The 14,772-nt window shown below is 41.0% G+C and overlaps 1 protein-coding gene across 2 annotated transcripts; it reads right to left on the bottom strand.

Moving 5' to 3' along the window:
* Positions 1-3,122: 3,122 nt before the first annotated feature.
* On the bottom strand, positions 3,123-14,141 carry kcnk4a (potassium channel, subfamily K, member 4a). Of its 2 annotated transcripts, XM_061726339.1 has the most exons (9): positions 14,036-14,141; positions 13,485-13,578; positions 12,070-12,218; positions 9,860-10,137; positions 7,752-7,869; positions 7,389-7,549; positions 6,632-6,818; positions 4,706-4,842; positions 3,123-4,611 (listed from the first exon to the last, which is right to left on the bottom strand). In XM_061726339.1, the coding sequence occupies exons 4-9, from the start codon at positions 10,046-10,048 to the stop codon at positions 3,574-3,576; spliced, it is 1,830 nt and encodes a 609-aa protein (XP_061582323.1). In that variant the 5' UTR covers positions 10,049-10,137; positions 12,070-12,218; positions 13,485-13,578; positions 14,036-14,141; the 3' UTR covers positions 3,123-3,573. The 2 variants fall into 2 exon arrangements, with proteins under 2 accessions (XP_061582323.1, XP_061582322.1); XM_061726338.1 differs by lacking the exons at positions 12,070-12,218; positions 13,485-13,578; positions 14,036-14,141 and having other exon boundaries at positions 9,860-10,565.
* Positions 14,142-14,772: the final 631 nt, after the last annotated feature.

The following is a 14,772-nucleotide window of genomic DNA, read 5'->3' as shown; positions in this document are numbered from 1 at the left end:
TACGTCTTGTAAATTGGCTTTATACAAACCAACACATTTTTTAAACGATTCTTTCACTTTGGAAAAGGATACAACCTCCAATTAAAACCTGCACTATAATTGTGAACTGTCCTTCATTCAAAATAATTAGATTTTATCAACAGGAATCAAAAAGCAAAAAAAAAAAAAGAGTGCCACTATTAAAGCAGCCTGGACCTACTATTATATTCAGTATTCACATCAAACCCCCATAAAAAAGAAAATATGTGAAAAATAGCCCTTACACTGTTAAATCTCTAAACCTTGAAGATTTGTGCCAATTAAGAGTTAGGCAGCTTAAGATTTAACAACATAAATTTGACCATCATGCACTTAATAAAAGGTGCCCCTTAATCGATATATAAATCTGAACTCTCCATTATTATTTTATCACAAATTCAGTCTGAAAATGAGGATACTCTTTTTGATGGTACATAAAGAAGAATAAATAGAAATACGCAGTTAAAAAAACCCAGCATTCTTTAGTCAAGATTAATGATGAAAATATTACTGATGGGTCATACTTGGCTTTCCTCTGAGTCATTTTCTTCTGGTTCCAGATTTTTGACATTGACTGACAAAATATGTGTTAGTGTGGATTGGAGTGTGGGTTAAGTCAATTACTTATTTTGGCTCTGAGGGAGGGCACAGTGCCACAGCCCTGTGTCATAGTTTCATCTTTTGAGTATGTAGGAACTGACTTTTCATCCAGTTTATTCAGGACTCTCAGGGTTCAGGTTGTTTCACATCTGCAGCTTTACAGTAGATCAGCTAATGTAGACTAGTTTTACATTGTGTGTTATGCTTAATTTTACTCTTTGTGGGGGCATAAAAGTTAAAAACATTTGTTTAATTTTTTTCATGCAAGTACAAATATTCTCCTGTTGGGATGAGTTAACATGAAACTGTTGGCAGGAACATTTGTTGCATCATGTCTGTCCCAGCATCCCAACACATGAACAATCAAGACTATGAGACACAAATCTGGTTGAATTTTTTTTTAACCAAAACTTTAAAAAAAATTGTCACAAGAACATCAATATGTAAAGAAAAAAAAAAAAAAAATCCCTAAGTCATCTCCAAAGGACTTTACTATGATACTGTTCAGAGATGCCTGATATTTCACTTTAATGCACCTAACAGGGTCAAATCGATGATCATACAAGCGATATTAAAAAGCTGTAGTTATTTATGCTACAGAAGGTGCTTAAAAAATATCAATAAAAAAGGTGGATGACATATTAGTCAGAGGAAAAATAATTTAAACCTTGCTATTTTATTTTACATGCAATCAAACCAAAGCCAAGAGTTTGGACATGTTTGTAAAGTAACCCTTGAAAAATATCAAAGACATGTCAGAGTTTGTGACTCTGACCTGCATCGGACGTAGAACAAATGCAGCGTGTTGTAAATGCGGGTGGAGATAAAGATGGGGAAGCTGGATAAAGGCACAGTGATCTGGGTTTGTGGTTTGTGACATGACAGCGCCCAGCCAATCTAAAGTGATCAGTGTATTTTCAGAGCTAGGTGACCTGAGAAAAGTGAGAGGACTGTGTTATGAGAGAGTTTTTGAGTTGAGAGTCCATTCAGATACCCAAACAGATGTTCTCAACCAAAGAAAAAGTGAGTACTTTAATAGTGATGCAGTACCGTGGACCTGTATGACAGCAGCATGTGGAAGCCACTGATCTGACCACGGATAATTGCACGTCGTTTTTAAATTGATCTCGTGGTTCGGAATCTCAACCCACTGCAGGATTTCCTGTGGGAACTTTTCTCTTTTTAAAGTGGGTAGCCTCCCACATCGGCCCTGACAGGCTGTGTCGTGACTGGTTTAATTAGTGCACAACAACCTAAGTAACGTTCAATTTGATTATACAGTATTTAGTTAACATTACGTCACTGTTCTCCCTTTTAAGACTGTACGAGGATTCCCGTTAGCCGTCTTGTTTCGAGGGAGGCGACTGCAGCTGTAGATATAAAAAGAAACCCTGTGCTGCTTTGTCCCCAAAGTCTCACAATGCCAGCCTAAATCACTCAGAAGTGACTGAAAGTAGGATTCATAAAAAAGACAGTTGTGTCTTCTGAAACTTGTGATCAGGTGTTTACACCACGTAGAGTTTCTTTTAAAGCAGCACTATGTAACTTTTCCACCTTAAAGGGAAAGTTCGGTTTTTTACAACCTGGACCTTATTTCTGGCATTTTTTATGGTTGTATACTCACCCAGGCAAGTTTGGTGTCATTTGGAGTCCTTCGGAAGATATTAGGAGTTTTTTGCGAGCCACTTCTCCATATAATGGTAGCGAATGGGGCACCGCGGGACACAGACGATGCAGCGTCTAAATAACACATGATTGCCGCGAAACTCTTCATTTCTTTTATGAATCACTAGATCTGCTTCCAGGACCTGTTGTCTACATCCGGGGCTGTGTGTGTAACAAATAAATCAGTTTGTAAACAAGACCTCTGACCTGCATGACGTCATCTCTGTGCGCACATCCCAGACACAGCTCCGTGTACAGCTGGAGTTCGCTACTGTTGGTTTACTGTTAGTTATTTGAAACATGTCTGAATATTTGTCAAATTCTGAGGTTGTGGACGACGACTTTGAATATGATGGACGTCCTTACCGTTTTGAGCCAGAGTATACGGCTGAAGAGCTCACTGAACGGAGGACAGAGTGCGCGCACAGAGATGACGTCATGAGTTCAGAGGTCTTGTTTACAAACTGATTTATTTGTTACACACACAGCCCCGGATGTAGACAACAGGTCCTGGAAGATGCCCAGAAGCAGATCTAGTGATTCATAAAAGAAATTAAGAGTTTCGCGGCAATCATGTGTTATTTAGACGCTGCATTGTCTGTGTCCCGCGAGTGCCCTATGCGCTACCGTTATATGGAGAAGCGGCTCGCAAAAAAACCCCTAATATCTTCCGAAGGACTCCAAATGACACCAAACTTGCCTGGGTGAGTATACAACCATAAAAAATGCCAGAAATAAGGTCCATGTTGTAAAAAAACGAACTTTCCCTTTAATATAATATTTCCAGAGTCTTTGTGATGGTACATCAACTTCCAACAGGTTTAATGAACCTCTGTCATGGTCTGAGGGGTCTGTATCACCTTCACTGGTACTATGTAACTTCGAGGTGGATGGTAGGAACCCTGCCACACTACTGGTAAAGCACTACCGCTTTTGTCCAAAGGATCCGTCCAACTCAACAAAAGCTGAAAGTTACATTGTGCTGCTTTAAAGATAAAACATGATCCTCACTTTGTTAAGCAATTTCTTTTAGCACAAAGCCAGTTTAACCAGTAATTGGTAAACTCTGTCCCTTTTAGCTTTGGTCCCAAAAAAAAACAAAAAAACATGATTTTTGAGTTGATTTTGTGAGACTAACCCTTGATAATAGGACATCAGTTACAGCATGGTGGTGATATGTACATGAGGCGTGGATCTTTTATCTGCGGAAAGAGTTAAATCTGCTGTAAAACCACAGCACTGGGACCTGCTGAGTTCTGTCAAATGTGGTCTCATGCTGTGTTTTCTTTGTCAGAGGGCAGGAGCTGAATGTGTCTGGATCTCTGATGGTGGCAAGTCAGAGGGAGACGAGTCCGGAGGTGGAGTTGGGGGATTGGATGGTGGCTGCATGTCACTGTTGGGCGAGCGCACGTGCAAGTAACTCCACCTGCGTGGCAGATGCTTCCTAATGCTCCTCCTCTTGGGTTTTCGTGACCGCCTCTTCTTCTCCTCACTCATCCCTGGCTGGGTGCGGTCACTCAGCGTGTCTGAGGACTCGTCAATGTACGCCAGGTTCTCTCCGAAGAAATCCAGAGGCTGGCAGCCTGGAGGGGAGGCAGTCGCGGTGTGAGGGGAGTCGGGCAAAACTGCACCCGGTTTGGGGTTAAGAGAGCAGGAGCCGGAGAGTGAACTAGGGGAAGGGGTGTGATTGTGACTGCTGCTTGTGAAGCGTTCAGTGTCCTCTGGGATGCGTGTGTCGTCTTCCAACACCATGACACTACCTCTCCCTTCCTCCATGCCGCTGATGGCCCGGCAGGGCTGGAAGCTGTGCAAACCAGAGCACGACAAGGACACTGAGGAGCCGTCTGACTTGGAGTCAAACGGAGACTCAGAACCAGACATGGACCCCTCCTGCAGGGCTGCACCTGTGGAGTCCAGCTCAGAGGTGGAGTGGGCCACAGGGAGGGAGAATGAGCGGGCCAGCAGCTGGTGAATAGTCCGACACTGGACAGGGTCAGCCCCGCTCCCCACTGCTGCTCTGGGGGCCGTCTGTGCTCTCGCCTCAGCTGCTGCCGCCCCCTCTAGAGACGAAACGGCCTCCAGCTGACACATGGAGCTGGAGAGGCCCACCCAGCGATTCGGCAGGTGTCCATTCTCAGATCCGCCTCGAGCCCAGTATCCCAGAGTGCCCTGGGCTCCTCGGCGTATACGCCGACGCTCGCTGCGTTTCCAGCGCCGGCGCTGTATGAGGAAAGGATCGTTGAATTCCAGAGGATTTGGGATGCGGAAGTCCATCGTCTGGGTAATGTTCTGGGTCCAGTCTGTAGCATGGGCTCTCAACTCCTCCATCTGTTAGAGAGGAGAACACGAGAGGTGAGAAGAGACTAGATCCAGCACAGCTCCTCCTTTCTGGGTTTACATTTCCGCTACCCAAACCTCTGACCTCAGCACGGGTCCTCTTGGTCAGCACTCTCAGCCAGTTGCCTATCATGGTGAGGATAGATGCAAAGTAGGCGAGACCAAACACAATCCACAACAGCACCAGGGGCTTGAAGATTTTGCCACCTTCATGAGATCCACCTGGACACAGAAAAGAATAAAAGTGACGTTCCAAAGACTAGAATGACAGAAAACTGATGACTTGTCTGTTTCTAAATCCAAAAGCTTCAGATTTTCACTGTGATATATGACTCAGCTTCAAAAAATAAGGGATGGTCACTCCAACTCTATGCAACCTTTCACTGCCAGGTGTAAGAGTTTAGCCAACTTAATCAGATTAAAGAATAATTCATGTGAATGAATGTTAACGGCGACTCCAGCAGATATCAAACTTTTCAAAGCTCAAGTTTTTGCTATGAAAACATCTTAATTGCCTTTAAAAAGAAAGATGAGTACAGTTTTTCCTCTTAGGGTGAATGATGATTCATGAATTATCCGTGCCCACCAGCAGATGACACTGTGCTGCCTCTTCTCTTCTGATGCTGGATCAATACCATGATCAGCTCTAGCACGTGAACCAGAGACCTCATCTGCTGGCATGCAGGTGTATGTATCAGAAAGGCAATACGTTTGCTTTTTGAAGCTTTCATCAATACCAGAAACATAATTATAATAATAATCATGTTGTACATTTTCTCTCATGTTGTACATTCTCTGTTTTCATTATATATTTGCTCTTTGTACTGCACCAATCACCACAACAAATCCCTTGTGTGTGTTCAACAAACATGGCAATAAACTTATTTCTGATTCTGATTCTGATAACAATAATAGATAATATCAGCCTTTGGCTTCAAAGCGTTCTCAGCGGATGAAATGGTGCTAACGTAAGCTCTCAGCTCGGAGGCACAGTGGGGCCTTTGTTGTAAATAACAAGCAGCTAATATTGATCAGGGCTGCTGAAAAGCATGCATTCAGCACAAAACTCTTGGACTTTTCATATGAAGACACAACAGAGTGCACTTATTTCATTTTCAGCGATGCCCAGACAGTGGATGCCGGACAGGCGGGTTTGGTGACTGGGTTTCATAACAGAATCAGTGCTTGAATGAAGACCAGAGCAAGATGAAATGAAAAATGCATCAGAAAATAGACTTAAATAAATAGATTAGTGATGGTTTCACTTGGATAAATTGTTGAAACTGCATCAGATTTCATTTTGAGTCAACTGTGATGCCGTGGTCTGAATAATAAAGATGGTACCCTTGCCCCTCTGGTATTTTTGATTTTGATCTCCAATTCCTCTAAATGCACTAACACCTCAGTTCTACATCTTTGGATAAAACTCAATGGGTAACAAATGTTGTGCTCTACTAGCTATAAACAAAACATTTCAGGTTTCCCATCCTTGCAACAAAAGTAAAGCACACTCAATAGTTTCTCCTCCTTTTTTATATTCTGTCTTTCCCACCAAGCTGGTCCTACTATCTCCTTATAGTTTGAACCATCCCCTTATTAGTATGTTGCCATGTTTGCAAATTAACCACATAGTTCCACCCTCTAAGATGATTAGGATTGATTCCTCTGATGATCTACATTGAACATCTGGGCTTTCTACTTTCTCTGACCATGGGTGGGGCTCTGCATATTCAATGCCGAAATCTACAACTGTAGGATCAATTGATGATTTTGCTCATGTCTTGTGACATAAAGAATATTTCATAGGCATGATAATAAGGTTAAAACGTTGATTATATCGAATGGGGAATTTAAAGCCTGAAAGAAAGAATATTATACAAAAGGTTTTAAGTGAAAAGATATATTTGACTAAAAACCAGATGACAGATATTCAGTTTTACACAAACCTGCTGAACTCGTGGCTGTTTTGTAATACAGGGTTGTGTTGAAGCTCCGTTTTGTGTGCCAGTACCTGGTACATAGTCTCCAAAACCAACCGTTGTCAGAGTGATAACCACAAAATACAGCGACTCCAGAAATGACCACTCCTCCACTTTCTGAAACACGACTGTTGGCACGGCGAGGAAGATCAAACAGCCAATCAGGATGGAGAGAACTGCTGAGATCACTCGCACAGTTGTGGGCCTGACATTTCGTTTCTATGAGAGAGAAAGACCTCAGCACATGTTGATGCAGGACTTTTCAGGTTGACAGGTAAGAAACGTCAACAAAACATGCACAGAATGAAGATGGACTCGTACTGATGTATTCATTGCATCTATATTAATTTTTCCTTATTATCCTGCAAATCTTTTGCATGATACAGGCATATTACACCAAAGTTAGCAGCTCAAATCTAAAAAAAATTTAAATGAGAAAATTAAACTGAGATTTGTGCTCTTTTTGAGCTACAGTTCACCTTAAGGTTCCTGTGTGGCTGTATAAGACAACAGATGATGATTGTAATACAAGTTTTAAATACATCTGCAATTGCAGCTGTTAGTTTTGTCATTTGTTGGTGAAGAGGCCGCTACTTTCAACTCCTTAAGGGGCAGATACACATTATTCCTCCCTTGAAATTATTATGCAGAATATTATGCAGAATCAGACAGATGAATGTACAGGTTGTAGAAATATAGTTATTTCTTATGTACAGTATAACAGCTGTGTGCTTGTATACATAGAAGTCAAGTGAGGTCAGGTTCCTGCAAGGGACAGACCATTCTCACCAAAAAGAGGGTCTCAATCTTGCCCACAGCTTTCCGCAGCACCGTGCCCATGTGGTCACCCACTCCAGCTAGCAGTATGCCGAACATGGGGATGCCCACCAGAGCATAGCACACGCAGAACAACTGTCCGAACCACGTCCGCGGGGACAAGTTCCCAAACCCTGCCAAAACAATGAAGAAATAAATGCTTAAAGAACACTATAACTGACATGTAAATGTCTATACTTTTACTACCATAGCTGTTTAAGATATATACGTGACTTTTGACTTGATCATTTACAAAGACTGTGTTTGTTAAGTCCATTTGAAGACATGGGGACTGAGTCACAACCAGGAAAACAGCTCAGTCCTACGGCCACCTACCTATGGTGGTAATGATGGTACCACAGAAGAAGAAGGCCGAGGCCATGTCCCAGCGGGTGGTCAGGTTGGCAGGAAGATTGCTCACATCTAACCCTGCTTCAACGGCAGACACCACGTCCTGCAAGTATGGGATGTAATTCAACTGTAAACCATCTTTTTTTGTGGAATATCAAATAAAGTTGGTCCTCTTTTGGACCTGTGAGTATCTAATTTTAATTAAAATATGACTTAAATGTACTTTAACTCATGATGGAGCCACTTGTCTTAAAGTTTTGACAAGAAGCTTTAACTAGATACTTGTTTTGTGAGGAGGAATGAGTCAAAGAACAATGTTGTGTGTTTGATGTGATGTGCAGTATTTCCTGGTAACATATTATGGGAAAGAAGTACACATAATCAGAAAATGGGAACCTCAGAGAACTTGAAACTACACAAGAAAAAAAGTTAGCACTGCTTTTTAAAAGGGGACTTGATAGTCTCTGTAGCTCTTGAAAGTCCTTGAGGCGGCAGGGAAATCCTGGAGCTCTGGCTGCTTTCATGTGGCCGACAGAGAGATCAAGTCGTGAAATCATTGCTTACTGTCGGGTTACAGTCATGTGTCATGCTTTTCTTAGCTTCCCATTAGCTGAGGCACATTACACGACCGCTTCCAGTGAAAATCAAGCTTTTTTTTCTTTGTTGTTTTTTTATCCTCGTTAACATGTTTTATGTGTTAAAAGGCCATCACCACATCTGACAATTTACATCTTTGAACTGGAGGAAACTAATGACATTCACAAGATCACATACAGTCAGGGTTGCATACAAATTAAACTGTCGGCTTGAAGGTTGGTACAACCGTTTTAGAGCCAGCAGGCTGGAAAAAGGGCTTATCTAAGACAAGCATTTGGCGACACATTATTTTTGTGTGCTAATATTAACAATCTCCCCTAACAATCTTAATCTTACCTAAATGTACTCTAGATGATTTTATGCAGCAGCCCTCTGGCTCTCCAAGCTTGGTGAAAAAATAATATAGCTGTGTGATGTTGCGTGAGTTTGTCAGTAAAACAATGTGCCACAGTCAAAGTTAAAGGTTATCCAACAAAACATTAGAATCTGTGACTTTTTTTTTGATGGCCAGGTGGTGTATATTAATGCAAGAAGTATTGCCTGGATCCACCAACCACACAGGAGGCAGAAAATGATGTAAAAAGTGTTCCATGGAAACTGCAAAGTAATGAGGCTCCTTACCAAGACAATCAGTGTTGAATGTTTCTGTAATATTACACATATGTGAGTATAATGCACAATATTGCAGAGGACGTGAATGAAACATACAAGACAACAGAAAAGAGTAGGAAGCAGGACTTATACCTCAGCGCATGCATTTGTTTGCCGTGTATTCCCTAGAGCATATTAGTTTTTTCTGCTGCTCTATTTGCACATGAACGCTGGCTGATCTTCCAGACTTCTTACTCGTTAGCTGGCCGCGTAATCTCTGCAGGGGGAAAGAAGCAAATTCTGCAGATGTTTGTGGTTTCACATGCAGCCCCTGTCTAATAGCTCTGCAGTGCACATGTGGAAATGGCTGAACAGTCATTTTTTTTCAGGATCGGATGAACTCAGGGCAACCCAGCGCGACTCCCAGCAGCAGGTTAAAGATAAGAAATGGCCAGAAAATGTCTAAACATGCCACAAACTGTGAAGGAAAAGATACAATTCACCAAAATAAAGGGTGGGATTAAATGGTTTGGAAAAAAACATAAAAAGCATAAGCAGTTCAGTAATCTTTGTTTTGTTTTGTTTTTTCTGTTGTGTACATGACTGTTTTCATAGTTAATGGACATCTTACAGTGACAATAATGTGGTGTTTTATTCTACATTAATGCATTAAACTGTGTTTTTCTCAATTATATAAAGCAAAACTTTATGCTTATTTTTCATTTTGAAAGAATTAACTTAGAGACTCCTCTTTTTTGCAATAAACAGTAGTTTGTTATTTATGTAAATTGTTAGTATTTATGAGATATACAGTCAAGACAGAAAAGATATAGTGATAATACTTCTGACCAGGATCAGGTTGGCAAGGAAGAACGTGTTTCCTTTGTGTGTGTGTGAGGCGATACCTTCAAGAGCTTGTGGAAGTGCATCTCAGTGACGCAGGAGTTGTTAATGAGGAAGTCTTGCTTGGTTTTGAGCAGCTGTTTGTGTGCCGCGCTCTCCTTAGGGGTCTCCAATGTTACAAAAACAAGCGCGCCCATCCCCAGGTACAGCATGACCCCTGTCAGCAGGGTGGTGAGGGTGGTGCATCGCATTTTCTCCCAGTCAACACCCTGCCCCTCAACGGTTTGGCGTCCGAGCTCAGAGGGCAGGGGCTGGTTGGAGTCGCAGTTTGGACACTCAGCTGGACATAAACAGGAAGTTCCTTCAGAGAGGTGCTGCATGTGCGAGCACAGAAATGCCCAAAAGAAACTGCACAAGTGCTCTTGGAAGACATGAAGAATCTTAATTCATCTGTGGGTTATGGGAAGACTTTAGGTGTGAAAAAGCTGAAGTAAATAAATCCAATCATATTTCTTTTAAGCAGTTGGTGTCATACTGTATGAACTTTGTATTTATTGTGTATATATATGATATAAACTTTGACCTATTCTGTCACAAATCTCTGTCAGATTGTTGACTGTTTCGTGTCAGCTCACATTGTTGCATGTTTTCTACCTCCATCTCTCAAACACAGCACATTCTGGACTCTGCCTGCCTGATCTTCACTTCTGACCTTCAGCTTTTTCCATTTCAGCAGCCAATAAATAATCTAATCCTCGGCCTTGCCGGCCTGGCCTCTTTGTCAGCATCGTAATCATTTGAAGAAGACGTGTTTGTGTTTTTTTTATTGATTAAAAAATCATTTTTGCATTCTTCTAATAATAAAATACGTGTTCTGAGATTTGAATGGAAAACGTCTGTCATCTGTGTAGTTCAGGGCTCTGTAAAAAATGAGAAAAAAAAACAGATATTCTACTTGTTCTGTGGTAAATGGTTCGATTGCCCTTTCAGTTAATCTACTGGACCTTGTGCTCGTGCCTGCGGTAGTTACACGTACTAGTTGCTTGCACACTTAGTGCATGTGACCTGTGTTGTAGGTAAGAGTGATATCAGCTCTAACACCACCAAGTTTGCAGTGGTTTTAACAAACAAGCTCAAAAGCCGAGAACAGACTAAAAACTAATGTGGTTCAAAAAGACAGAGCTACGGCTAAGAAAAAGAGGAAAAGAAAAACAGATTAGACACTGCAAGGAGTACAGTGAGGGTTAATATTGGTGTGATGCTTCCTCAATGATGACAGTTGAGTGAACAGAAGTGCCATGGGGGCCATAGTCCTACTGGACAGCTTTACTTCTTCACATTACGGTTCAGATGGTTTGATGGTTTGTCGTTTAGATGAAAGAAAGGGAAACCCCTTGCAGTTTACTTATCTGCCTATGTTGCATACTAAAGTAAACCAGATTATATCTCATCATTAGGCAATGCTGGTTTGCTGGTGGTGCATGTCCATGTGTTCTGGTGGGATCATTATGGAGTTGTGTTTTTGAAAGAAATGGAAGATATGATCCTCCTTAATTCCAGGTTCTAATAAAAAAGATGCTTCTCCTGAACGGCTATCATCAAGTGGAAAACTTCAAAACGGGAAACTGAATTTGGCTGTGCAATGACAACAAAACAAACCGTATGTTGCATCAATGCATTATTCACACAGAATATCGTCTATGAGTGTGAAAATACAGGCTGTTTTAACAAAAGGGCAAGCTGCATACAGTATCCACATAAGTTTTAATTTTTAAGCTGAACAAGATCCCTTATTGAGGATGTCTTACAATTTGCAGTTTCTAAGCCAAGTCTGAGATAAACCCAATAAAGCTATGAAACATATTTCCAATATGTCCTCTGTTGTTTATTTCTACAGAACAACATGTGAAAACTGGCAGAATGCCTTTTTAAGTTGCCAGAAGCAAAATCAGTCCAGATAAAGATTGTTTGTCTTGTCAGACTGAGGAGACGTGTAACGCAGCTGACGTTGGGATGTGTTTAACTTGGAGTGTGATAAGAAACAAACTACATCAAACACCAGACTTATCACAGTTACACAGTTCTATGAAGTGGAAATATTTCAGCGTGCTAACAAATGTGTCCAAAACCAAAAAAAAACATATTTTAACAAAATTTCCAAACAATCAAAAGCCACATGTAACAAAATGAAAAATGCCATATGCTAATTGTAATATATTTAACAGTTAAAGTTAAAAAGTTAGATGATGAATGTGTACAGTAATGGCATTACCTTTATTCACTGACGTCAGGAATTCATCCCATGTTCAAACTTTACATATTTTGTGGCAGATGCATAGCTTTCCACTTCACTCCTTATCCCAGACTTCTGACCGTCTATGCCCTCAGATTTCAGGAGTGCAGGATAGTGGATCCATCTCTCTACCATTCAAGCCATGTGACATAAGAGCACAGATGAAATTAGGGTAAAGCAAAGCAGGATCTTCTTCATAAACACCAACTTCACCGAAGTGAACATTTTCCAGTTTCTCTTTCATGAGTAAAATCTATAAATGTTTGCATTTGAAGCACATATGTCAACACAAACCAGACCATGCTACTAATACGCCCAAAGGTACATCACTTGTCTTTATTTGGCTTGTCATGTTCTCCGTGTGTCGCTTGCACCTTTGATGCAGGCGCTCAGATAGATGAGGCCTTCTGGCCTGAGTGGACCAGCCCTCGTCATGACCACACGCTGACTCTGACAGCGTTGTGACATTCACCAGAGTCTGCACAACTGTTAGCATTGTGGACTAATGGACTTTTTCGGCTTTGGTTTGAGCTGAGTCTGCTCGCTGCTCCTGGCTTCAACACTGACAGATATTATTAGTTATCACTGTGTAAACCTACGCTGGCATATTATGATATTTTCCTGAGATATTAAGTGAGTGGGCCCGAGAGGGGATGTGGCCGACTGTCTGAGATCTAATCTGAAGGTAAACACTGGGGCAGATTGCTCATAAATAATGGGCAGAGTTGTTTGGAAAGACGTGTGCGGCCACGAGGAGGTGTATCCAGGCTATTCTTTAAAATTACGTCCTCAAGAGGTATTCACAGGAAATTTCATGAAACCGAGATAAAATTGTCACCTTCAGTTAATGGTGTTGAACTTTTATGGTCCTCTTTAAGAGCTGGAGCCGCACTTAAAGCCCTCCTCCACTCAAAAATGTGTTGTGATTGTTACTTAACTTGGATGCTTCCCTTTATAAGGATGAAGTTGGTGTTGTGTTGGAAACTAGTGTCATTCAAAGTTAATATTTTTCTTTCTTGTACTAAATCAAATTTCCATTCAACATGGAAGCAGACAAAGATTTTGTTACATATTCCTACAAAGTTCACCAATTTGAAAACATACAGCTGATGAGGGAACTAGAAAATAGAAACATCCAATTCTCAAAGGTATAATACATTCCCTATCTAAAAGTTAGTCTTAGTTTATTTGGTCTTAAAAGACCTTTGACATCAATCACTTCATGAGAAAAGTGGCCCAGCTGGTGCCAAAGGAATTTGTTGCCAAAGATAAATTAGGAGTGTTTTTCTAAAAGAACAAAGTACCTACTTAAGAATTTACAGTGAAAGGAGAAAAATAAAGCTCACTGAGATGCAATCGCACCCCAAAGTATTTACCAGCAAGTAAACACTTACGTCAGAGGGAGATCACAGGTTGCGATTTTCGATGCCTGGTTTCATGCTCTAGGAAAGGAAGATCTTCAAAAATAATGACAGGACTGTTCGGGGCCTGAGGACACAGGCAGGAAAAAGATAAAAAATGGTCGATTTTTTTGCCTCATGGCAACAAAACCACACACACACACAAAAGCATCTCAGTGAAGCATCTATTAATAATATTTAAACTGTATCCATTTTAACATGTGCATGAATCTTAAAATTAAGCTTTAGGAAACCCTTTTTCTAAGCTCAGTCACTGGATGACTCTACTATCAGGACTGTGAGAACTGTACTGGAGATAGTTAATGTTAAAACTACAGACTAATCATTTATTTTTAAATGTGCCTGATAGTCTCATTCCATACTTGGTAAGATATCAAAATAAACAGACTTGAAGGAAAAAAAAAAAGCAGCATTCAGTATGGAAACACACTTTCAGATTTTTAAGAGGAAATAACAGCTAAGTTTAGACCAGAAACATAACTCTTCGTAATCATCCTAGCAGACATTATTAAAGCATGTCTTACCTAGAGTTTTGGGAAAGGTTTCTATCCAAGTTTGCCTCATGCAGCATAAACTGTTCTCTCACCACTTAGTTCTCAGCAGGGAGTTCAGTGTGTGTGTGTGTTTGTGTGTGCATGTGTGCTTTCTCCTTGGAAGGTGTTTCCCCATTCTCGTGACCCTACATCACTTGGGGAGAGGAGAGCAGATCATATGAGGAGGAGGAGATGAAGAAAGGGGACGAGGCGGAGATGTGCGAGTGTTTGAAGTCCTTTGCAGCGCTGAGTGTGATGAAGCAACTGCAGAGGATAAGCAGAGGGCCTGGAGGTTTCTGAGCTGGACGTAGGTGGGCTTCACTCTGTAAATCCATCACTTTTCCAGCTTCCGTCCTTTTGGGAAGTAAAATCTACATTTGTTTTCTTCAAACTCTGAATAATGTTCCAGATTATTTTTTTTAGCACTTGAGGAAGATGTATATTGTAAAATAAACCAGACTCTTAAACTGGAAAGCATTTCTCTTCCTCTATGAAAGGTTTCAGCACCTCCTCAACAATCTCCTAATGACCAAGAGGCAAAAGGAAAGGACTTTGGTAATTGCGGAAATACTTGTGTGATTTAACAAAGATATTCCACCTAAAAACACTTTGGGGCTCTCTTCTTTGACCCATACCTCTCATTTAGATTTAATTGTGTACCAGCTGCAAAAACTCCCCAAGTAAAGCTAAAAAAATAAAACCATGAACATCACAACATGGGACATTAA

This window comes from Cololabis saira, chromosome 7 (genome assembly GCF_033807715.1).
Source record: "Cololabis saira isolate AMF1-May2022 chromosome 7, fColSai1.1, whole genome shotgun sequence".
NCBI classification, from domain to species: Eukaryota; Metazoa; Chordata; class Actinopteri; order Beloniformes; family Belonidae; genus Cololabis; species Cololabis saira.
Note: the sequence above shows the minus strand (reverse complement) of the source record. Positions and strands in the feature narration are given on the sequence as shown.